The sequence below is a fragment of the Atractosteus spatula genome, chromosome 8, assembly GCF_055471065.1.
Source record: "Atractosteus spatula isolate fAtrSpa1 chromosome 8, fAtrSpa1.hap1, whole genome shotgun sequence".
Classification (NCBI taxonomy): Eukaryota; Metazoa; Chordata; class Actinopteri; order Semionotiformes; family Lepisosteidae; genus Atractosteus; species Atractosteus spatula.
In genome coordinates, this window is record NC_142713.1 from 615,235 (window position 1) to 641,086 (window position 25,852).

A 25,852-nucleotide genomic window follows, 5' to 3' on the forward strand; every position below is an offset into this window, starting at 1 on the left:
CCGCCCCCGAGTCCTGGCCGGGGCTGTTCGTCTCCGAGCGGGGCGGGGGGGGCCGCGGCGTGCGGCGTCACCCGCAGGGAAGAAGGAAGTGTGTGTGTGTGTGTGTTTCTACTGCACTCAGGACATTATTCCGGACGTCCTTAATTGCGATCGAGCGCGCTTACAGCGGCGGGGGGTGCTGGGGGGGGGGACAGTATTTCTGGTCCTCGAGCTCGTCGGCACCGAGCGCACGAGCCCGGAGGATGTGGACCGGCACGGCTGCGCGCGCGGAACGGGGGTTGCCATGGAGACGGGCCGGTGCGGGTGATATTTCCAGTTGTGCAGCTATGTAGACAGAGAGATATATATATATGTATTTGCGGTTACATAATCTCATCTGACTGTAGGGGGTGTAGGTGACAGCACACACACACACCAGCGGCGCGGACAGGAAGCTGTGCTCTAGAGATCAGACACTGACAGTGTGTGTGGAGTTTACTGACACAGCCCAGTCCCAGAGCTCTAGAGATCGGACACCGACAGTGTGTGTGGAGTTTACTGACACAGCCCAGTCCCAGTGCTCTAGAGATCAGACACTGACAGTGTGTGTGGAGTTTACTGACACAGCCCAGTCCCAGTGCTCTAGAGATCAGACACTGACAGTGTGTGTGGAGTTTACTGACACAGCCCAGTCCCAGAGCTCTAGAGATCAGACACTGACAGTGTGTGTGGAGTTTACTGACACAGCCCAGTCCCAGAGCTCTAGAGATCAGACACCGAGAGTGTGTGGAGTTTACTGACACAGCCCAGTCCCGGTGCTCTAGAGATCAGACACTGACAGTGTGTGTGGAGTTTACTGACACAGCCCAGTCCCAGTGCTCTAGAGATGAGGCACTGACAGTGTGTGTGGAGTTTACTGACACAGCCCAGTCCCGGGGCTCTAGAGATCAGACACTGACAGTGTGTGTGGAGTTTACTGACACAGCCCAGTCCCAGAGCTCTAGAGATCAGACACCGACAGTGTGTGTGGAGTTTACTGACACAGCCCAGTCCCAGAGCTCTAGAGATCAGACACTGACAGTGTGTGTGGAGTTTACTGACACAGCCCAGTCCCAGAGCTCTAGAGATCAGACACTGACAGTGTGTGTGGAGTTTACTGACACAGCCCAGTCCCAGAGCTCTAGAGATCAGACACTGACAGTGTGTGTGGAGTTTACTGACACAGCCCAGTCCCAGAGCTCTAGAGATCAGACACTGACAGTGTGTGTGGAGTTTACTGACACAGCCCAGTCCCAGAGCTCTAAAGATCAGACACCGACAGTGTGTGTGGAGTTTACTGACACAGCCCAGTCCCAGAGCTCTAGAGATCGGACACTGACAGTGTGTGTGGAGTTTACTGACACAGCCCAGTCCCGGTGCTCTAGAGATCGGACACTGACAGTGTGTGTGGAGTTTACTGACACAGCCCAGTCCCGGTGCTCTAGAGATCAGACACCGAGAGTGTGTGGAGTTTACTGACACAGCCCAGTCCCGGTGCTCTAGAGATCAGACACTGACAGTGTGTGTGGAGTTTACTGACACAGCCCAGTCCCAGTGCTCTAGAGATGAGGCACTGACAGTGTGTGTGGAGTTTACTGACACAGCCCAGTCCCGGGGCTCTAGAGATCAGACACTGACAGTGTGTGTGGAGTTTACTGACACAGCCCAGTCCCAGAGCTCTAGAGATCAGACACCGACAGTGTGTGTGGAGTTTACTGACACAGCCCAGTCCCAGAGCTCTAGAGATCAGACACTGACAGTGTGTGTGGAGTTTACTGACACAGCCCAGTCCCAGAGCTCTAGAGATCAGACACTGACAGTGTGTGTGGAGTTTACTGACACAGCCCAGTCCCAGAGCTCTAGAGATCAGACACTGACAGTGTGTGTGGAGTTTACTGACACAGCCCAGTCCCGGTGCTCTAGAGATCAGACACCGACAGTGTGTGTGGAGTTTACTGACACAGCCCAGTCCCAGAGCTCTAGAGATCAGACACCGACAGTGTGTGTGGAGTTTACTGACACAGCCCAGTCCCGGAGCTCTAGAGATCGGACACCGACAGTGTGTGTGGAGTTTACTGACACAGCCCAGTCCCAGAGCTCTAGAGATCGGACACTGACAGTGTGTGTGGAGTTTACTGACACAGCCCAGTCCCGGAGCTCTAGAGATCGGACACTGACAGTGTGTGTGGAGTTTACTGACACAGCCCAGTCCCGGAGCTCTAGAGATCGGACACTGACAGTGTGTGTGGAGTTTACTGACACAGCCCAGTCCCGGAGCTCTAGAGATCGGACACTGACAGTGTGTGTGGAGTTTACTGACACAGCCCAGTCCCAGAGCTCTAGAGATCGGACACCGACAGTGTGTGTGGAGTTTACTGACACAGCCCAGTCCCGGAGCTCTAGAGATCAGACACCGACAGTGTGTGTGGAGTTTACTGACACAGCCCAGTCCCGGAGCTCTAGAGATCAGACACCGACAGTGTGTGTGGAGTTTACTGACACAGCCCAGTCCCGGAGCTCTAGAGATCAGACACCGACAGTGTGTGTGGAGTTTACTGACACAGCCCAGTCCCGGAGCTCTAGAGATCAGACACCGACAGTGTGTGTGGAGTTTACTGACACAGCCCAGTCCCGGAGCTCTAGAGATCAGACACCGACAGTGTGTGTGGAGTTTACTGACACAGCCCAGTCCCGGAGCTCTAGAGATCAGACACCGACAGTGTGTGTGGAGTTTACTGACACAGCCCAGTCCCGGAGCTCTAGAGATCAGACACCGACAGTGTGTGTGGAGTTTACTGACACAGCCCAGTCCCAGAGCTCTAGAGATCAGACACCGACAGTGTGTGTGGAGTTTACTGACACAGCCCAGTCCCGGAGCTCTAGAGATCAGACACTGACAGTGAGTGTGGAGTTTACTGACACAGCCCAGTCCCAGAGCTCTAGAGATCAGACACCGACAGTGTGTGTGGAGTTTACTGACACAGCCCAGTCCCAGAGCTCTAGAGATCAGACACCGACAGTGTGTGTGGAGTTTACTGACACAGCCCAGTCCCAGAGCTCTAGAGATCAGACACCGACAGTGTGTGTGGAGTTTACTGACACAGCCCAGTCCCGGAGCTCTAGAGATCAGACACCGACAGTGTGTGTGGAGTTTACTGACACAGCCCAGTCCCAGAGCTCTAGAGATCAGACACCGACAGTGTGTGTGGAGTTTACTGACACAGCCCAGTCCCAGTGCTCTAGAGATCAGACACCGACAGTGTGTGTGGAGTTTACTGACACAGCCCAGTCCCGGAGCTCTAGAGATCAGACACCGACAGTGTGTGTGGAGTTTACTGACACAGCCCAGTCCCGGAGCTCTAGAGATCGGACACCGACAGTGTGTGTGGAGTTTACTGACACAGCCCAGTCCCGGAGCTCTAGAGATCAGACACTGACAGTGTGTGTGGAGTTTACTGACACAGCCCAGTCCCAGTGCTCTAGAGATCAGACACTGACAGTGTGTGTGGAGTTTACTGACACAGCCCAGTCCCGGAGCTCTAGAGATCAGACACTGACAGTGTGTGTGGAGTTTACTGACACAGCCCAGTCCCGGAGCTCTAGAGATCAGACACTGACAGTGTGTGTGGAGTTTACTGACACAGCCCAGTCCCGGAGCTCTAGAGATCAGACACTGACAGTGTGTGTGGAGTTTACTGACACAGCCCAGTCCCGGAGCTCTAGAGATCAGACACTGACAGTGTGTGTGGAGTTTACTGACACAGCCCAGTCCCAGAGCTCTAGAGATCAGACACTGACAGTGTGTGTGGAGTTTACTGACACAGCCCAGTCCCAGTGCTCTAGAGATCAGACACCGACAGTGTGTGTGGAGTTTACTGACACAGCCCAGTCCCGGAGCTCTAGAGATCAGACACCGACAGTGTGTGTGGAGTTTACTGACACAGCCCAGTCCCGGAGCTCTAGAGATCAGACACCGACAGTGTGTGTGGAGTTTACTGACACAGCCCAGTCCCGGAGCTCTAGAGATCAGACACCGACAGTGTGTGTGGAGTTTACTGACACAGCCCAGTCCCGGAGCTCTAGAGATCGGACACCGACAGTGTGTGTGGAGTTTACTGACACAGCCCAGTCCCGGAGCTCTAGAGATCGGACACCGACAGTGTGTGTGGAGTTTACTGACACAGCCCAGTCCCGGAGCTCTAGAGATCGGACACCGACAGTGTGTGTGGAGTTTACTGACACAGCCCAGTCCCAGAGCTCTAGAGATCAGACACCGACAGTGTGTGTGGAGTTTACTGACACAGCCCAGTCCCGGAGCTCTAGAGATCAGACACCGACAGTGTGTGTGGAGTTTACTGACACAGCCCAGTCCCGGAGCTCTAGAGATCAGACACCGACAGTGTGTGTGGAGTTTACTGACACAGCCCAGTCCCGGAGCTCTAGAGATCAGACACCGACAGTGTGTGTGGAGTTTACTGACACAGCCCAGTCCCGGAGCTCTAGAGATCAGACACCGACAGTGTGTGTGGAGTTTACTGACACAGCCCAGTCCCAGAGCTCTAGAGATCAGACACCGACAGTGTGTGTGGAGTTTACTGACACAGCCCAGTCCCGGAGCTCTAGAGATCAGACACTGACAGTGTGTGTGGAGTTTACTGACACAGCCCAGTCCCAGAGCTCTAGAGATCAGACACCGACAGTGTGTGTGGAGTTTACTGACACAGCCCAGTCCCGGAGCTCTAGAGATCAGACACTGACAGTGTGTGTGGAGTTTACTGACACAGCCCAGTCCCAGAGCTCTAGAGATCGGACACCGACAGTGTGTGTGGAGTTTACTGACACAGCCCAGTCCCGGAGCTCTAGAGATCAGACACCGACAGTGTGTGTGGAGTTTACTGACACAGCCCAGTCCCAGAGCTCTAGAGATCGGACACTGACAGTGTGTGTGGAGTTTACTGACACAGCCCCGTCCCAGAGCTCTAGAGATCAGACACTGACAGTGTGTGTGGAGTTTACTGACACAGCCCAGTCCCAGAGCTCTAGAGATCGGACACTGACAGTGTGTGTGGAGTTTACTGACACAGCCCAGTCCCAGAGCTCTAGAGATCAGACACTGACAGTGTGTGTGGAGTTTACTGACACAGCCCAGTCCCAGAGCTCTAGAGATCGGACACTGACAGTGTGTGTGGAGTTTACTGACACAGCCCAGTCCCGGAGCTCTAGAGATCAGACACTGACAGTGTGTGTGGAGTTTACTGACACAGCCCAGTCCCAGAGCTCTAGAGATCAGACACTGACAGTGTGTGTGGAGTTTACTGACACAGCCCAGTCCCGGAGCTCTAGAGATCGGATACTGACAGTGTGTGTGGAGTTTACTGACACAGCCCAGTCCCGGTGCTCTAGAGATCAGACACTGACAGTGTGTGTGGAGTTTACTGACACAGCCCAGTCCCGGAGCTCTAGAGATCAGACACTGACAGTGTGTGTGGAGTCCAGATGGAGGTAACACGTTGATTGGTAACAGGTTGTATGTGACTTGAACTTGGGACAGTTTTCAGAGTTGAAGTCTCCTGTAAAGGTCCTGGCACTCAGAAGCTGTAGGTCCCTCCTTCCTCTCTGCTGCTCCTCCTATACATTCCTCCCCCTGCCTGTCGCGTGTCCTGGGTGAGATGCCAGTCCTGTCTGCTGGCTGCCGGTTTCCCTGGAATGCGGTCTGAGTGGAGCCGGTCTGCCTGGATTCCTCTAACTGTGGGCTCTCCGAAGGGAGACAGACCCAGAGCAGCCCGTGGGCGCTAACGTCCGGAGATCGCTCGGTCCGCCCGCGAGCGCGGCGATCAGGCTGTCCAGACCTGGCCCTGCCCCCCAGCCTACCTGAGCCCAGCGTGCTGCCGTGTGGAACGTCTGTGCGTGTCTGTGTGTGTCTGTGCGTTTGTCTGTGTCTCTGACCTATCACCTGGATCACACACGCACACACTAACGCACTCAGACACACACAAGCCCCTGCACACACACTAACGCACTCAGACACACGCGCACACACACACACACACACACACTGCTCTCTGTTTCTTTTCCTCTTCTGACCTGGCAGGGATTCAGGCACCTTTCACCTGCTTTCCACACCCACATATTTCCACCAGTGTGTGTCTCCGCCTGCAGGCACAGCCCTGCTGTCGCTCTGTTTGTCCTTCACAGCTCCTGTCCCGGTGTCTGTGTGTGTCTGTGTGTGTCTGTGTGTGTGTATGGGGTGGAGACCATGTGCCTTCTCTCGCCCTGTTAGTGCTGTCAGCTTTGGAAATGGGCACATGAGGTATTGCGGTTGCCACGGTAACGCACGTGATTGACGGCTGTTCCTGCTTTGTCACATGACACATCCTCTGTCGGCCCGGCAACCACTGGTTAATGAGGGACAGTGGAAAGACTGGCTTTAGCTGATGGGGCTCAGGGAGAACAATCGAAAAGCACAGGTGTCAGATGCAGTAGCAACACAACGCTGGAAGTTCGTTATCTTAGATAAGACTCCTGTTATCTCAAAAGTAAAGTACACACGCAGAACGATCATTAAAAACACAATGTCCTGCACGTACTCTATACCCATGTTCTACCAGTATGTGGACACAGCTCTGTCCCTGAATAACCTTCTAGTGTCTGGGACAGTGTCGCTGTGGACACAGCTCTGTCCCTGAATAACCTTCTAGTGTCTGGGACAGTGTCACTGTGGACACAGCTCTGACAGTGAATAACCTTCTAGTGTCTGGGACAGTGTCACTGTGGACACAGCTCTGTCACTGAATAACCTTCTAGTGTCTGGGACAGTGTCACTATAGACACAGCTCTGACACTGAATAACCTTCTAGTGTCTGGGACAGTGTCACTGTGGACACAGCTCTGTCAGTGAATAACCTTCTAGTGTCTGGGACAGTGTCACTGTGGACACAGCTCTGTCAGTGAATAACCTTCTAGTGTCTGGGACAGTCACTGTGGACACAGCTCTGTCCCTGAATAACCTTCTAGTGTCTGGGACAGTGTCACTGTGGACACGGCTCTGTCCCTGAATAACCTTCTAGTGTCTGGGACAGTGTCACTGTGGACACAGCTCTGTCCCTGAATAACCTTCTAGTGTCTGGGACAGTGTCACTGTGGACACAGCTCTGTCCCTGAATAACCTTCTAGTGTCTGGGACAGTGTCACTGTGGACACAGCTCTGTCCCTGAATAACCTTCTAGTGTCTGGGACAGTGTCACTGTGGACACAGCTCTGTCCCTGAATAACCTTCTAGTGTCTGGGACAGTGTCACTGTGGACACAGCTCTGACACTGAATAACCTTCTAGTGTCTGGGACAGTGTCGCTGTGGACACAGCTCTGTCCCTGAATAACCTTCTAGTGTCTGGGACAGTGTCACTGTGGACACAGCTCTGACAGTGAATAACCTTCTAGTGTCTGGGACAGTGTCACTGTGGACACAGCTCTGTCCCTGAATAACCTTCTAGTGTCTGGGACAGTGTCACTGTGGACACAGCTCTGACACTGAATAACCTTCTAGTGTCTGGGACAGTGTCGCTGTGGACACAGCTCTGTCCCTGAATAACCTTCTAGTGTCTGGGACAGTGTCACTGTGGACACAGCTCTGACAGTGAATAACCTTCTAGTGTCTGGGACAGTGTCACTGTGGACACGGCTCTGTCCCTGAATAACCTTCTAGTGTCTGTGACAGTGTCACTGTGGACACAGCTCTGTCCCTGAATAACCTTCTAGTGTCTGGGACAGTGTCACTGTGGACACAGCTCTGTCCCTGAATAACCTTCTAGTGTCTGGGACAGTGTCACTGTGGACACAGCTCTGACACTGAATAACCTTCTAGTGTCTGGGACAGTGTCACTGTGGACAAAGCTCTGTCCCTGAATAACCTTCTAGTGTCTGGGACAGTGTCACTGTGGACACAGCTCTGTCAGTGAATAACCTTCTAGTGTCTGGGACAGTGTCACTGTGGACAAAGCTCTGTCCCTGAATAACCTTCTAGTGTCTGGGACAGTGTCACTGTGGACACAGCTCTGACACTGAATAACCTTCTAGTGTCTGGGACAGTGTCACTGTGGACACAGCTCTGTCAGTGAATAACCTTCTAGTGTCTGGGACATTGTCACTGTGGACACAGCTCTGTCCCTGAATAACTTTCTAGTGTCTGGGACAGTGTCACTGTGGACACAGCTCTGTCCCTGAATAACCTTCTAGTGTCTGGGACAGTGTCACTGTGGACACAGCTCTGTCCCTGAATAACCTTCTAGTGTCTGGGACAGTGTCACTGTGGACACAGCTCTGACACTGAATAACCTTCTAGTGTCTGGGACAGTGTCACTGTGGACACAGCTCTGTCAGTGAATAACCTTCTAGTGTCTGGGACATTGTCACTGTGGACACAGCTCTGTCCCTGAATAACTTTCTAGTGTCTGGGACAGTGTCACTGTGGACACAGCTCTGTCCCTGAATAACCTTCTAGTGTCTGGGACAGTGTCACTGTGGACACAGCTCTGTCCCTGAATAACCTTCTAGTGTCTGGGACAGTGTCACTGTGGACACAGCTCTGTCCCTGAATAACCTTCTAGTGTCTGGGACAGTGTCGCTGTGGACACAGCTCTGACACTGAATAACCTTCTAGTGTCTGGGACAGTGTCACTGTGGACACAGCTCTGTCCCTGAATAACCTTCTAGTGTCTGGGACAGTGTCACTGTGGACACAGCTCTGTCCCTGAATAACCTTCTAGTGTCTGGGACAGTGTCACTGTGGACACAGCTCTGTCCCTGAATAACCTTCTAGTGTCTGGGACAGTGTCACTGTGGACACAGCTCTGTCCCTGAATAACCTTCTAGTGTCTGGGACAGTGTCACTGTGGACACAGCTCTGACACTGAATAACCTTCTAGTGTCTGGGACAGTGTCACTGTGGACACAGCTCTGTCAGTGAATAACCTTCTAGTGTCTGGGACAGTGTCACTGTGGACACAGCTCTGTCCCTGAATAACCTTCTAGTGTCTGGGACAGTGTCACTGTGGACGCAGCTCTGTCAGTGAATAACCTTCTAGTGTCTGGGACAGTGTCACTGTGGACACAGCTCTGTCCCTGAGTAACCTTCTAGTGTCTGGGACAGTGTCACTGTGGACACAGCTCTGTCAGTGCATAACCTTCTAGTGTCTGGGACAGTGTCACTGTGGACACAGCTCTGTCCCTGAATAACCTTCTAGTGTCTGGGACAGTGTCACTGTGGACACAGCTCTGTCCCTGAATAACCTTCTAGTGTCTGGGACAGTGTCACTGTGGACACAGCTCTGTCCCTGAATAACCTTCTAGTGTCTGGGACAGTGTCACTGTGGACACAGCTCTGTCCCTGAATAACCTTCTAGTGTCTGGGACAGTGTCACTGTGGACACAGCTCTGTCAGTGAATAACCTTCTAGTGTCTGGGACAGTGTCACTGTGGACACGGCTCTGTCCCTGAATAACCTTCTAGTGTCTGGGACAGTGTCACTGTGGACACAGCTCTGACAGTGAATAACCTTCTAGTGTCTGGGACAGTGTCACTGTGGACACAGCTCTGTCAGTGAATAACCTTCTAGTGTCTGGGACAGTGTCACTGTGGACACAGCTCTGTCAGTGCATAACCTTCTAGTGTCTGGGACAGTGTCACTGTGGACACAGCTCTGTCCCTGAGTAACCTTCTAGTGTCTGGGACAGTGTCACTGTGGACACAGCTCTGTCCCTGAATAACCTTCTAGTGTCTGGGACAGTGTCACTGTGGACACAGCTCTGTCCCTGAATAACCTTCTAGTGTCTGGGACAGTGTCACTGTGGACACAGCTCTGTCAGTGAATAACCTTCTAGTGCCTGGGACAGTGTCACTGTGGACACGGCTCTGTCCCTGAATAACCTTCTAGTGCCTGGGACAGTGTCACTGTGGACACGGCTCTGTCCCTGAATAACCTTCTAGTGTCTGGGACAGTGTCACTGTGGACACGGCTCTGTCCCTGAATAACCTTCTAGTGTCTGGGACAGTGTCACTGTGGACACGGCTCTGTCCCTGAATAACCTTCTAGTGTCTGGGACAGTGTCACTGTGGACACGGCTCTGTCCCTGAATAACCTTCTAGTGTCTGGGACAGTGTCACTGTGGACACAGCTCTGTCCCTGAATAACCTTCTAGTGTCTGGGACAGTGTCGCTGTGGACACAGCTCTGTCAGTGAATAACCTTCTAGTGTCTGGGACAGTGTCACTGTGGACACGGCTCTGACAGTGAATAACCTTCTTGTGTCTGGGACAGTGTCACTGTGGACACGGCTCTGTCCCTGAATAACCTTCTAGTGTCTGGGACAGTGTCGCTGTGGACACAGCTCTGTCAGTGAATAACCTTCTAGTGTCTGGGACAGTGTCACTGTGGACACAGCTCTGACACTGAATAACCTTCTAGTGTCTGGGACAGTGTCACTGAGGACACGGCTCTGTCCCTGAATAACCTTCTAGTGTCTGGGACAGTGTCACTGTGGACACAGCTCTGTCAGTGCATAACCTTCTAGTGTCTGGGACAGTGTCACTGAGGACACGGCTCTGTCCCTGAATAACCTTCTAGTGTCTGGGACAGTGTCGCTGTGGACACAGCTCTGTCAGTGAATAACCTTCTAGTGTCTGGGACAGTGTCGCTGTGGACACGGCTCTGACACTGAATAACCTTCTAGTGTCTGGGACAGTGTCGCTGTGGACACAGCTCTGTCCCTGAATAACCTTCTAGTGTCTGGGACAGTGTCACTGTGGACACAGCTCTGACACTGAATAACCTTCTAGTGTCTGAGACAGTGTCACTGTGGACACGGCTCTGTCAGTGAATAACCTTCTAGTGTCTGGGACAGTGTCACTGTGGACACGGCTCTGACACTGAATAACCTTCTAGTGTCTGGGACAGTGTCACTGTGGACACGGCTCTGTCACTGAATAACCTTCTAGTGTCTGAGACAGTGTCACTGTGGACACAGCTCTGACACTGAATAACCTTCTAGTGTCTGGGACAGTGTCACTGTGGACACAGCTCTGACACTGAATAACCTTCTAGTGTCTGGGACAGTGTCACTGTGGACACAGCTCTGTCCCTGAGTAACCTTCTAGTGTCTGGGACAGTGTCACTGTGGACACAGCTCTGTCCCTGAGTAACCTTCTAGTGTCTGGGACAGTGTCACTGTGGACACAGCTCTGTCCCTGAATAACCTTCTAGTGTCTGGGACAGTGTCACTGTGGACACAGCTCTGTCCCTGAATAACCTTCTAGTGTCTGGGACAGTGTCACTGTGGACACAGCTCTGTCCCTGAATAACCTTCTAGTGTCTGGGACAGTGTCACTGTGGACACAGCTCTGTCCCTGAATAACCTTCTAGTGTCTGGGACAGTGTCACTGTGGACACAGCTCTGACACTGAATAACCTTCTAGTGTCTGGGACAGTGTCACTGTGGACACAGCTCTGTCCCTGAATAACCTTCTAGTGTCTGGGACAGTGTCACTGTGGACACAGCTCTGACACTGAATAACCTTCTAGTGTCTGGGACAGTGTCACTGTGGACACAGCTCTGTCCCTGAATAGCCTTCTAGTGTCTGGGACAGTGTCACTGTGGACACAGCTCTGTCCCTGAATAACCTTCTAGTGTCTGGGACAGTGTCACTGTGGACACAGCTCTGACACTGAATAACCTTCTAGTGTCTGGGACAGTGTCACTGTGGACACAGCTCTGTCCCTGAATAACCTTCTAGTGTCTGGGACAGTGTCACTGTGGACACAGCTCTGTCAGTGAATAACCTTCTAGTGTCTGGGACAGTGTCACTGTGGACACAGCTCTGTCCCTGAATAACCTTCTAGTGCCTGGGACAGTGTCACTGTGGACACAGCTCTGTCCCTGAATAACCTTCTAGTGTCTGGACAGTGTCACTGTGGACACAGCTCTGACACTGAATAACCTTCTAGTGTCTGGGACAGTGTCACTGTGGACACGGCTCTGTCAGTGAATAACCTTCTAGTGTCTGGGACAATGTCACTGTGGACACAGCTCTGTCCCTGAATAACCTTCTAGTGTCTGGGACAGTGTCACTGTGGACGCAGCTCTGTCAGTGAATAACCTTCTAGTGTCTGGGACAGTCACTGTGGACACAGCTCTGTCCCTGAATAACCTTCTAGTGTCTGGGACAGTGTCACTGTGGACACAGCTCTGACAGTGAATAACCTTCTAGTGTCTGGGACAGTGTCACTGTGGACACAGCTCTGTCCCTGAATAACCTTCTAGTGTCTGGGACAGTGTCACTGTGGACACAGCTCTGACACTGAATAACCTTCTAGTGTCTGGGACAGTGTCGCTGTGGACACAGCTCTGTCCCTGAATAACCTTCTAGTGTCTGGGACAGTGTCACTGTGGACACAGCTCTGACAGTGAATAACCTTCTAGTGTCTGGGACAGTGTCACTGTGGACACGGCTCTGTCCCTGAATAACCTTCTAGTGTCTGTGACAGTGTCACTGTGGACACAGCTCTGTCCCTGAATAACCTTCTAGTGTCTGGGACAGTGTCACTGTGGACACAGCTCTGTCCCTGAATAACCTTCTAGTGTCTGGGACAGTGTCACTGTGGACACAGCTCTGACACTGAATAACCTTCTAGTGTCTGGGACAGTGTCACTGTGGACAAAGCTCTGTCCCTGAATAACCTTCTAGTGTCTGGGACAGTGTCACTGTGGACACAGCTCTGTCAGTGAATAACCTTCTAGTGTCTGGGACAGTGTCACTGTGGACAAAGCTCTGTCCCTGAATAACCTTCTAGTGTCTGGGACAGTGTCACTGTGGACACAGCTCTGACACTGAATAACCTTCTAGTGTCTGGGACAGTGTCACTGTGGACACAGCTCTGTCAGTGAATAACCTTCTAGTGTCTGGGACATTGTCACTGTGGACACAGCTCTGTCCCTGAATAACTTTCTAGTGTCTGGGACAGTGTCACTGTGGACACAGCTCTGTCCCTGAATAACCTTCTAGTGTCTGGGACAGTGTCACTGTGGACACAGCTCTGTCCCTGAATAACCTTCTAGTGTCTGGGACAGTGTCACTGTGGACACAGCTCTGACACTGAATAACCTTCTAGTGTCTGGGACAGTGTCACTGTGGACACAGCTCTGTCAGTGAATAACCTTCTAGTGTCTGGGACATTGTCACTGTGGACACAGCTCTGTCCCTGAATAACTTTCTAGTGTCTGGGACAGTGTCACTGTGGACACAGCTCTGTCCCTGAATAACCTTCTAGTGTCTGGGACAGTGTCACTGTGGACACAGCTCTGTCCCTGAATAACCTTCTAGTGTCTGGGACAGTGTCACTGTGGACACAGCTCTGTCCCTGAATAACCTTCTAGTGTCTGGGACAGTGTCGCTGTGGACACAGCTCTGACACTGAATAACCTTCTAGTGTCTGGGACAGTGTCACTGTGGACACAGCTCTGTCCCTGAATAACCTTCTAGTGTCTGGGACAGTGTCACTGTGGACACAGCTCTGTCCCTGAATAACCTTCTAGTGTCTGGGACAGTGTCACTGTGGACACAGCTCTGTCCCTGAATAACCTTCTAGTGTCTGGGACAGTGTCACTGTGGACACAGCTCTGTCCCTGAATAACCTTCTAGTGTCTGGGACAGTGTCACTGTGGACACAGCTCTGACACTGAATAACCTTCTAGTGTCTGGGACAGTGTCACTGTGGACACAGCTCTGTCAGTGAATAACCTTCTAGTGTCTGGGACAGTGTCACTGTGGACACAGCTCTGTCCCTGAATAACCTTCTAGTGTCTGGGACAGTGTCACTGTGGACGCAGCTCTGTCAGTGAATAACCTTCTAGTGTCTGGGACAGTGTCACTGTGGACACAGCTCTGTCCCTGAGTAACCTTCTAGTGTCTGGGACAGTGTCACTGTGGACACAGCTCTGTCAGTGCATAACCTTCTAGTGTCTGGGACAGTGTCACTGTGGACACAGCTCTGTCCCTGAATAACCTTCTAGTGTCTGGGACAGTGTCACTGTGGACACAGCTCTGTCCCTGAATAACCTTCTAGTGTCTGGGACAGTGTCACTGTGGACACAGCTCTGTCCCTGAATAACCTTCTAGTGTCTGGGACAGTGTCACTGTGGACACAGCTCTGTCCCTGAATAACCTTCTAGTGTCTGGGACAGTGTCACTGTGGACACAGCTCTGTCAGTGAATAACCTTCTAGTGTCTGGGACAGTGTCACTGTGGACACGGCTCTGTCCCTGAATAACCTTCTAGTGTCTGGGACAGTGTCACTGTGGACACAGCTCTGACAGTGAATAACCTTCTAGTGTCTGGGACAGTGTCACTGTGGACACAGCTCTGTCAGTGAATAACCTTCTAGTGTCTGGGACAGTGTCACTGTGGACACAGCTCTGTCAGTGCATAACCTTCTAGTGTCTGGGACAGTGTCACTGTGGACACAGCTCTGTCCCTGAGTAACCTTCTAGTGTCTGGGACAGTGTCACTGTGGACACAGCTCTGTCCCTGAATAACCTTCTAGTGTCTGGGACAGTGTCACTGTGGACACAGCTCTGTCCCTGAATAACCTTCTAGTGTCTGGGACAGTGTCACTGTGGACACAGCTCTGTCAGTGAATAACCTTCTAGTGCCTGGGACAGTGTCACTGTGGACACGGCTCTGTCCCTGAATAACCTTCTAGTGCCTGGGACAGTGTCACTGTGGACACGGCTCTGTCCCTGAATAACCTTCTAGTGTCTGGGACAGTGTCACTGTGGACACGGCTCTGTCCCTGAATAACCTTCTAGTGTCTGGGACAGTGTCACTGTGGACACGGCTCTGTCCCTGAATAACCTTCTAGTGTCTGGGACAGTGTCACTGTGGACACGGCTCTGTCCCTGAATAACCTTCTAGTGTCTGGGACAGTGTCACTGTGGACACAGCTCTGTCCCTGAATAACCTTCTAGTGTCTGGGACAGTGTCGCTGTGGACACAGCTCTGTCAGTGAATAACCTTCTAGTGTCTGGGACAGTGTCACTGTGGACACGGCTCTGACAGTGAATAACCTTCTTGTGTCTGGGACAGTGTCACTGTGGACACGGCTCTGTCCCTGAATAACCTTCTAGTGTCTGGGACAGTGTCGCTGTGGACACAGCTCTGTCAGTGAATAACCTTCTAGTGTCTGGGACAGTGTCACTGTGGACACAGCTCTGACACTGAATAACCTTCTAGTGTCTGGGACAGTGTCACTGAGGACACGGCTCTGTCCCTGAATAACCTTCTAGTGTCTGGGACAGTGTCACTGTGGACACAGCTCTGTCAGTGCATAACCTTCTAGTGTCTGGGACAGTGTCACTGAGGACACGGCTCTGTCCCTGAATAACCTTCTAGTGTCTGGGACAGTGTCGCTGTGGACACAGCTCTGTCAGTGAATAACCTTCTAGTGTCTGGGACAGTGTCGCTGTGGACACGGCTCTGACACTGAATAACCTTCTAGTGTCTGGGACAGTGTCGCTGTGGACACAGCTCTGTCCCTGAATAACCTTCTAGTGTCTGGGACAGTGTCACTGTGGACACAGCTCTGACACTGAATAACCTTCTAGTGTCTGAGACAGTGTCACTGTGGACACGGCTCTGTCAGTGAATAACCTTCTAGTGTCTGGGACAGTGTCACTGTGGACACGGCTCTGACACTGAATAACCTTCTAGTGTCTGGGACAGTGTCACTGTGGACACGGCTCTGTCACTGAATAACCTTCTAGTGTCTGAGACAGTGTCACTGTGGACACAGCTCTGACACTGAATAACCTTCTAGTGTCTGGGACAGTGTCACTGTGGACACAGCTCTGACACTGAATAACCTTCTAGTGTCTGGGACAGTGTCACTGTGGACACAGCTCTGTCCCTGAGTAACCTTCTAGTGTCTGGGACAGTGTCACTGTGGACACAGCTCTGTCCCTGAGTAACCTTCTAGTGTCTGGGACAGTGTCACTGTGGACACAGCTCTGTCCCTGAATAACCTTCTAGTGTCTGGGACAGTGTCACTGTGGACACAGCTCTGTCCCTGAATAACCTTCTAGTGTCTGGGACAGTGTCACTGTGGACACAGCTCTGTCCCTGAATAACCTTCTAGTGTCTGGGACAGTGTCACTGTGGACACAGCTCTGTCCCTGAATAACCTTCTAGTGTCTGGGACAGTGTCACTGTGGACACAGCTCTGACACTGAATAACCTTCTAGTGTCTGGGACAGTGTCACTGTGGACACAGCTCTGTCCCTGAATAACCTTCTAGTGTCTGGGACAGTGTCACTGTGGACACAGCTCTGACACTGAATAACCTTCTAGTGTCTGGGACAGTGTCACTGTGGACACAGCTCTGTCCCTGAATAGCCTTCTAGTGTCTGGGACAGTGTCACTGTGGACACAGCTCTGTCCCTGAATAACCTTCTAGTGTCTGGGACAGTGTCACTGTGGACACAGCTCTGACACTGAATAACCTTCTAGTGTCTGGGACAGTGTCACTGTGGACACAGCTCTGTCCCTGAATAACCTTCTAGTGTCTGGGACAGTGTCACTGTGGACACAGCTCTGTCAGTGAATAACCTTCTAGTGTCTGGGACAGTGTCACTGTGGACACAGCTCTGTCCCTGAATAACCTTCTAGTGCCTGGGACAGTGTCACTGTGGACACAGCTCTGTCCCTGAATAACCTTCTAGTGTCTGGACAGTGTCACTGTGGACACAGCTCTGACACTGAATAACCTTCTAGTGTCTGGGACAGTGTCACTGTGGACACGGCTCTGTCAGTGAATAACCTTCTAGTGTCTGGGACAATGTCACTGTGGACACGGCTCTGTCACTGAATAACCTTCTAGTGTCTGGGACAGTGTCACTGTGGACACGGCTCTGTCACTGAATAACCTTCTAGTGTCTGGGACAGTGTCACTGTGGACACGGCTCTGTCCCTGAATAACCTTCTAGTGTCTGGGACAGTGTCACTGTGGACACGGCTCTGTCACTGAATAACCTTCTAGTGTCTGGGACAGTGTCACTGTGGACACGGCTCTGACACTGAATAACCTTCTAGTGTCTGGGACAGTGTCACTGTGGACACGGCTCTGACACTGAATAACCTTCTAGTGTCTGGGACAGTGTCACTGTGGACACGGCTCTGACACTGAATAACCTTCTAGTGTCTGGGACAGTGTCACTGTGGACACGGCTCTGTCCCTGAATAGCCTTCTAGTGTCTGGGACAGTGTCACTGTGGACACAGCTCTGTCAGTGAATAACCTTCTAGTGTCTGGACAGTGTCACTGTGGACACAGCTCTGTCCCTGAATAACCTTCTAGTGTCTGGGACAGTGTCACTGTGGACACAGCTCTGTCAGTGAATAACCTTCTAGTGTCTGGGACAGTGTCGCTGTGGACACAGCTCTGTCAGTGAATAACCTTCTAGTGTCTGGGACAGTGTCACTGTGGACACAGCTCTGTCCCTGAATAACCTTCTAGTGCCTGGGACAGTGTCACTGTGGACACAGCTCTGTCCCTGAATAACCTTCTAGTGTCTGGACAGTGTCACTGTGGACACAGCTCTGTCCCTGAATAACCTTCTAGTGCCTGGGACAGTGTCACTGTGGACACGGCTCTGTCCCTGAATAACCTTCTAGTGTCTGGGACAGTGTCACTGTGGACACGGCTCTGACACTGAATAACCTTCTAGTGTCTGGGACAGTGTCACTGTGGACACGGCTCTGACACTGAATAACCTTCTAGTGTCTGGGACAGTGTCACTGTGGACACGGCTCTGACACTGAATAACCTTCTAGTGTCTGGGACAGTGTCACTGTGGACACAGCTCTGTCCCTGAATAGCCTTCTAGTGTCTGGGACAGTGTCACTGTGGACACAGCTCTGTCAGTGAATAACCTTCTAGTGTCTGGACAGTGTCACTGTGGACACAGCTCTGTCCCTGAATAACCTTCTAGTGTCTGGGACAGTGTCACTGTGGACACAGCTCTGTCAGTGAATAACCTTCTAGTGTCTGGGACAGTGTCGCTGTGGACACAGCTCTGTCAGTGAATAACCTTCTAGTGTCTGGGACAGTGTCACTGTGGACACAGCTCTGTCCCTGAATAACCTTCTAGTGCCTGGGACAGTGTCACTGTGGACACAGCTCTGTCCCTGAATAACCTTCTAGTGTCTGGACAGTGTCACTGTGGACACAGCTCTGACACTGAATAACCTTCTAGTGTCTGGGACAGTGTCACTGTGGACACGGCTCTCTCAGTGAATAACCTTCTAGTGTCTGGACAGTGTCACTGTGGACACAGCTGTGACACTGAATAACCTTCTAGTGTCTGGGACAGTGTCACTGTGGACATGGCTCTGTCAGTGAATAACCTTCTAGTGTCTGGGACAGTGTCACTGTGGACATGGCTCTGTCAGTGAATAACCTTCTAGTGTCTGGGACAGTGTCGCTGTGGACACAGCTCTGTCCCTGAATAGCCTTCTCTCTGTGTCTCAGAATGGCAGAGGCTCACCAGGCTGTGGCGTTCCAGTTCACCATCACCCCTGAGGGGATCGACCTGCACCTGAGCCATGAGGCCCTGAGACAGGTGTATCTGTCTGGCCTGCGCTCCTGGAGGAAGCGGCTCAACAGGATGAAGGTACAGCCCTGCGTCTGCTCTCCGCTGGACTGAGTGACTGTGTGGACACAGAGAGGACCTGTCCCTCTGTCTGTGTCCACTGCGCTGGACTGAGTGACTGTGTGACACGGTGAGGACCTGTCCCTCTGTCTGTCTCTGTGTGCTTGCTGCATTAACCCCCTATCTCTTACAGAACAGTGTGATCACAGGGGTGTACCCTGCCAGTCCATCCTCCTGGCTCTTCGTCGTGATCGCGATTCTGGCCACCATGTACACGCGCAGCGACCCCTCCATGGGCCTGATCGCCAAGATCCAGGAGCACCTGCCTGTCAGGTAAATACACCTGTGCAGGTGAGCTCACCTGTGTCCACACATTCTCTCTCTCAGTCAGTCCAGTCCCAGGCAGTGCTGTATTAACCCCCCTCTCTCTCTCTCTCTCTCTCTCTCAGTCAGTCCAGTCCCAGGCAGTGCTGTATTAACCCCTCTCTCTCTCAGTCAGTCCAGTCCCAGACGGTGCTGTATTAACCCCCCTCTCTCTCTCAGTCAGTCCAGTCCCAGGCAGTGCTGTATTAACCCCCCTCTCTCAGTCAGTCCCTGTCGGTCCAGTCCCAGACGGTGCTGTATTAACCCCCCCCTCTCTCTCTCTCTCTCTCTCTCTCTCAGTCAGTCCAGTCCCAGACGGTGCTGTATTAACCCCTCTCTCTCTCTCAGTCAGTCCAGTCCCAGGCAGTGCTGTATTAACCCCCCTCTCTCTCTCTCTCTCTCTCAGTCAGTCCAGTCCCAGACGGTGCTGTATTAACCCCTCTCTCTCTCTCAGTCAGTCCAGTCCCAGGCAGTGCTGTATTAACCCCTCTCTCTCTCAGTCAGTCCAGTCCCAGACGGTGCTGTATTAACCCCCCTCTCTCTCTCAGTCAGTCCAGTCCCAGGTAGTGCTGTATTAACCCCTCTCTCTCAGTCAGTCCAGTCCCAGGCAGTGCTGTATTAACCCCTCTCTCTCTCAGTCAGTCCAGTCCCAGACGGTGCTGTATTAACCCCTCTCTCTCTCAGTCAGTCCAGTCCCAGGTAGTGCTGTATTAACCCCTCTCTCTCAGTCAGTCCCTGTCGGTCCAGTCCCAGACGGTGCTGTATTAACCCCTCTCTCTCTCAGTCAGTCCCTGTCGGTCCAGTCCCAGACAGTGCTGTCTGCGGTGCTGTTCTCCACTGCCCTCTGGCTGTCCCTCATCCTGACCATGAGGCTGATCCTGAAGCAGCTGCTGTCTTACCACCGCTGGATGTTCGAGCAGCACGGACAGATGTCCAACACCACCCGCGTCTGGCTGGTCAGTCCCCGGGGGCGCCGCAGTCCGAGAGCTCGGACAGGGGTGTGGGGTCGGGGGAGTCTGCAAGCTTTCCTCATGTATCTGGGCGCCCCGGTATAGGAGGAGGGTTGGGGTGACCGTCCAGAAAGCGTGTGCCGAGACTCGGAGCCGCAGACCCAGGAGCGGTGTGTGGACCTCACATTCACGTAGCTCGTTGCTGACCTCCTCCCCCTCTCTCCTGTCTCCCAGGCGCTGGTCAGGATCTTCTCGGGCAGGAAGCCTCTGCTCTACAGCTACCAGGGGTCCCTCCCTCACCTGCCCGTCCCCCGCATCAAGGACACAGTGAGCAGGGTGAGTCCAGGCGGCCCTGTCTCTCTCTCTGGGCCCACCTGCCCGGATCTGGGCTCTCTCTCTCTCTCTCTCTCACTGGGCCAAGCCCAGGTCTGCCTGCTGTACTGACTCCACCCTCCATCTCCCCTCAGTACCTGGAGTCGGTGCGCCCCCTGCTGGAGGAGGAGCAGTACAGGCGCATGTCCTGCCTGGCCGGGGAGTTCGAGCACAGTCTGGGCCCCCGGCTGCAGTGGTACCTCAAGCTCAAGGCTCTCTGGGCGTCTAACTACGTGAGTGTTGGGCTGCCTGTGGGGCGCAGATTCCCTGTGTGCTGTCGCCCCAGGGTGTCGCCCCAGGGTGTCGCCCCAGGGTGCCCCTGCCTCGCTCACACTTGCCGTCTCTGTCCCTCAGGTCAGCGACTGGTGGGAGGAGTACATCTACCTGCGCAGCCGCGGCCCCATCATGGTCAACAGCAACTACTACGGCATGGTGAGAGCACGCCGAGAGCACGCAGAGAGCACGCCGAGAGCACACGGAGCACACGGAGCAAGCGGAGAGCACACAGAGCACACAGAGCTGGCTGAGAGCATGCTGAGAGCACACAGAACACACAGAGCACACAGAGCAAGCTGAGAGCACACAGAGCACACAGAGCAAGCGGAGAGCACACAGAGCACACAGAGCTGGCTGAGAGCACGCTGAGAGCACACAGAACAGACAGAGCACGCTGAGAGCACACAGAGCTCGCCGAGAGCACACAGAGCACACAGAGCTCGCCGGGAGCACACAGAGCTCGCCGAGAGCACACAGAGCGCACAGCTCGCCGAGAGCACGCTGAGAGCACACAGAACACACAGAACACACAGAGCTGGCTGAGAGCACGCTGAGAGCACACAGAACACACAGAGCACACAGAGCTGGCTGAGAGCACGCTGAGAGCACACAGAACAGACAGAGCACGCTGAGAGCACACAGAGCTCGCCGGGAGCACACAGCACACAGAGCTCGCCGGGAGCACACAGAGCTCGCCGAGAGCACACAGAGCGCACAGAGCTCGCCGAGAGCACACAGAGCACACAGAGCTCGCTGAGAGCACGCTGAGAGCACACAGAACACACAGAGCACACAGAGCTGGCTGAGAGCACACAGAACACACAGAGTTGGCTGAGAGCACGCTGAGAGCACACAGAACACACAGAGCACACAGAGCTGGCTGAGAGCACGCTGAGAGCACACAGAACACACAGAGCACACAGAGCTGGCTGAGAGCACACAGAACACACAGAGCACACAGAGCTGGCTGAGAGCACGCTGAGAGCACACAGAACAGACAGAGCACGCTGAGAGCACACAGAGCTCGCTGGGAGCACACAGCACACAGAGCTCGCCGGGAGCACACAGAGCTCGCCGAGAGCACACAGAGCGCACAGAGCTCGCCGAGAGCACACAGAGCACACAGAGCTCGCTGAGAGCACGCTGAGAGCACACAGAACACACAGAGCACACAGAGCTGGCTGAGAGCACACAGAACACACAGAGCACACAGAGCTGGCTGAGAGCACACAGAACACACAGAGTTGGCTGAGAGCACGCTGAGAGCACACAGAGCACGCCGAGAGCACACAGAGCACACAGAGCTTGCTGAGAGCACACAGAGCACGCCGAGAGCACACAGAGCACACAGAGCTCGCCAGGAGCACATTTGTCTGCTGAATTCAAGTAGAAGGGTTCAAGACATTTGTCTGCTGAATTCAAGTAGAAGGGTTCAAGGCTCAAGGCTCCACTTCAGTCTGCCTGATGGCAAGACTGTCTGTGTTCCCTCAGAGCATCTCTCTGAGGACAGCGTGTCTCTGTCCATCTCTCCAGGACTTCATGTATGTCACTCCGACGCCTGTCCAGGCAGCACGAGCCGGAAACGCCATCCATGCCTGCTTCCTGTACCGCAGGAAACTGAACCGAGAGGAGATCAAGCCGGTGAGTCACACCAGCCTGCTGTCCACACTGACTGGACACTGCACTGAGAGAGAGAGGGGTTAATACAGACACACTGACTGGACACTCCAGTACATTAACACTGCACTGAGAGAGAGAGGGGTTAATACACACACACTGACTGGACACTCCAGTACATTAACACTGCACTGAGAGAGAGAGAGGGGTTAATACACACACACTGACTGGACACTCCAGTACATTAACACTGCACTGAGAGAGAGAGAGGGGTTAATACAGACACACTGACTGGACACTCCAGTACATTAACACTGCACTGAGAGAGAGAGGGGTAATAGATTATTAACTGATACTATAATCACCCATAGACAGGTACAGAGCAGTGGGAGACGCTGCAGGTGTTTGGTTCAGAGTGTTTGTCCATCATCACCCCCCCAGTCCCAGGCAGGAGTGTGAGCTGGTGTCTGCCGCCCGAATCTCATTCCCTCTCCATTGTCTCTCTCCCTCTCTCCCGTGTGTGACCCCTGACCCCCCCGCCTCAGAGTCGTGTCCCTGGTACCATCATCCCCCTGTGTGCTGCCCAGTGTGAGAGGATTTTCAACACCAGCCGCGTTCCCGGAGAGGAGACCGGTAATGCAGGAGTTCTGGCCCGGTCGCCACCGACCGTCCGCAGTAATCCGCAGCTCCCGGCTCGCAGGGCTGCAGGAAGTGTTCTGTCGGGCCCTGGGGGGCCCCGCAGTGCTCGGGTTACGCCACGCCCCCTCGGGCAGCGTGGCCGCGGTTACGCCACACCCCCTCGGGCAGCGTGGCCGCGGTTACGCCACGCCCCCTCGGGCAGCGTGGCCGCGGTTACGCCACGCCCCCTCGGGCAGCGTGCCCGCGGTTACGCCACGCCCCCTCGGGCAGCGTGCCCGCGGTTACGCCACGCCCCCGGTTACGCCACGCCCCCTCGGGCAGTGTGGCCGCGGTGACTGAGAGTTTCCGTGTGCCGAGGAGTCGGCTGTGTGAGGCAGGACCTGGCCAGGAAGGCGCTAGGAAAGCTTGGATGTTTCCCGGCAGGAAGGGCCGGCGTGGTGTTTGTGCTGTGCCGGAAGAGGAAGAGCTTGTCCGAGAGACAGCAGACTCCTGGGATCTCCAGCTCCAGCTGGGTCTGGCTCAGGAGGAGAGTCTCGGGGGGCACGGCCGGGGGGAGAGAGTCTCGGAGGCAGGGGAGTCTCGGGGGGGGAGAGTCTCACCTGGAGGCCTCTTTCTGCACCGGTTGGTTGCCAGTCAGGAATTAGTGGACCTGAGTCTGGTGGTCGAAGCCCCCAGTGGTAGGTCAGACAGGTCAGTGTGAAGATCTGAAGTGATTCCTGCTGTCTTTATGAGTAAAGGGTGTGAACTGGCTCAGTGACTGACTGTTAATACAGACACACTGACTGGGCTGTGGGCTGTGGGCTGTGGGCTGTGGGCTGTGGGCTGTGGGCTGTGGGCTGTGGGCTGTGGGCTGTGCGCTGTGGGCTGTGAGCGCTGAGTGCTGTGGGCTCTGGGCTTAGTGCTGTGGGTTGTGGGCTCAGTGCTCATTGCTGTGGGCTCAGTACTGTGGGTTGTGGGCTTAAGGCTGTGGTCTCAATGCTCAGTGCTGTGGTCTCAGTGCTGTGGGTTGTGGGCTCAGTGCTGAGAGCTCAGGGTTGTGGGCTGTGGGCTCAATGCTGAGTGCTGTGGGCTCAGTGCTGTGGGTTGTGGGCTCAGTGCTGAGAGCTCAATGCTGAGTGCTGTGGGTTGTGGGCTCAGTGCTCAGTGCTGTGAGTTGTGGGCTGTGTGCTGTGGGCAGTGGGCAGTGGGCTCAGAGCTCTGGGCTGTGTGCTGTGGGCAGTGGGCTCAGTGCTGTGGGTTCAGAGCTCTACCCCCAGTGCTGTGGGCTGTGTGCTGTGGGCTCAGAGCTCTGGGCTGTGTGCTGTGTGCTGTGTGCTGTGGGCTCAGAGCTCTGGGCTGTGTGCTGTGGGCAGTGGGCTCAGTGCTGTGTGCTGTGTGCTGTGGGCTCACAGCTCTGGGCTGTGTGCTGTGGGCAGTGGGCTCAGTGCTGTGGGCAGTGGGCACAGAGCTCTGGGCTGTTTGCTGTGGGCAGTGGGCAGTTGGCTCAGAGCTCTGGGCTGTGTGCTGTGGGCTCAGTGCTGTGTGCTGTGGGCTGTGTGCTGTGGGCTCGGCTCTGGGCTGTGTGCTGTGGGCAGTGGGCTCAGTGCTGTGTGCTGTGGGCTCAGAGCTCTGGGCTGTGGGCAGTGGGCTCAGTGCTGTGTGCTGTGGGCAGTGGGCTCAGTGCTCTGGGCTGTGTGCTGTGGGCAGTGGGCTCAGAGCTCTGGGCTGTGTGCTGTGGACTGTGTGCTGTGGGCTCAGCTCTGGGCTGTGTGCTGTGGGCAGTGGGCTCAGTGCTGTGGGCTCAGAGCTCTGGGCTGTGTGCTGTGGGCAGTGGGCACAGTGCTGTGTGCTGTGGGCAGTGGGCTCAGTGCTGTGGGCTGTGTGCTGTGGGCAGTGGGCTCAGTGCTGTGGGCTGTGGGGTGTGGGCAGTGGGCTCAGAGCTCTGGGCTGTGTGCTGTGGGCAGTGGGCTCAGTGCTGTGTGCTGTGGGCTCACAGCTCTTGGCTGTGTGCTGTGGGCAGTGGGCTCAGTGCTGTGGCTGTGTGTTGTGGGCTCAAAGCTCTGGGCTGTGGGCTGTGGGCTCAGAGCTCTGGGCTGTGTGCTGTGGGCAATGGGCTCAGTGCTGTGTGCTGTGGGCTCACAGCTCTGGGCTGTGTGCTGTGGGCAGTGGGCTCACAGCTCTGGGCTGTGGGCAGTGGGCTGTGTGCTGTGGGCTGTGTGCTGTGGGCAGTGGGCTCAGTGCTGTGGGCTGTGTGCTGTGGGCTCAGAGCTCTGGGCTGTGTGCTGTGGGCAGTGGGCTCAGAGCTGTGTGCTGTGGGCTCAGAGCTCTGGGCTGTGTGTTGTGGGCTGTGGGCTCACAGCTCTGGGCTGTGGGCTGTGTGCTGTGTGCTGTGGGCTCAGAGCTCTGGGCTGTGTGCTGTGGGCAGTGGGCTCAGAGCTCTGGGCTGTGTGCTGTGGGCAGTGGGCTCAGTGCTGTGTGCTGTGGGCTCACAGCTGTGGGCTGTGGGCTCAGAGCTCTGGGCTGTGTGTTGTGGGCTGTGGGCTCACAGCTCTGGGCTGTGGGCTGTGTGCTGTGGGCAGTGGGCTCAGTGCTGTGGGCTGTGTGCTGTGGGCAGTGGGCTCAGAGCTCTGGGCTCAGAGCTCTGGTCTGTGGGCTCTGGGCTGTGTGCTGTGGGCAGTGGGCTCAGTGCTGTGGGCTGTGTGCTGTGGGCAGTGGGCTGTGTGCTGTGGGCTGTGTGCTGTGGGCAGTGGGCTCACAGCTCTGGGCTGTGTGCTGTGGGCAGTGGGCTCAGTGCTGTGGGCTGTGTGCTGTGGGCAGTGGGCTCAGTGCTGTGGGCTGTGTGCTGTGGGCTCAGAGCTCTGGGCTGTGTGCTGTGGGCAGTGGGCTCAGAGCTGTGTGCTGTGGGCTCACAGCTGTGGGCTGTGGGCTCAGAGCTCTGGGCTGTGTG

The 25,852-nt window shown here is 54.5% G+C and overlaps 1 protein-coding gene across 1 annotated transcript in view; it reads left to right on the plus strand.

Annotated features, from left to right (window-relative positions):
• Window positions 1-25,852, plus strand: part of LOC148828960 (carnitine O-palmitoyltransferase 1, liver isoform-like) — a 34,963-nt gene that overhangs the window by 323 nt on the left and 8,788 nt on the right. The window contains exons 2-9 of the mRNA XM_088923707.1: window positions 18,589-18,730; window positions 18,903-19,042; window positions 19,857-20,028; window positions 20,257-20,358; window positions 20,490-20,627; window positions 20,749-20,826; window positions 22,204-22,311; window positions 22,833-22,920. Coding sequence (XP_088779833.1) covers window positions 18,590-18,730; window positions 18,903-19,042; window positions 19,857-20,028; window positions 20,257-20,358; window positions 20,490-20,627; window positions 20,749-20,826; window positions 22,204-22,311; window positions 22,833-22,920 — 967 coding nt within the window. The 5' untranslated portion in view covers window position 18,589. The remainder of the gene's footprint in view (window positions 1-18,588; window positions 18,731-18,902; window positions 19,043-19,856; window positions 20,029-20,256; window positions 20,359-20,489; window positions 20,628-20,748; window positions 20,827-22,203; window positions 22,312-22,832; window positions 22,921-25,852) is intronic.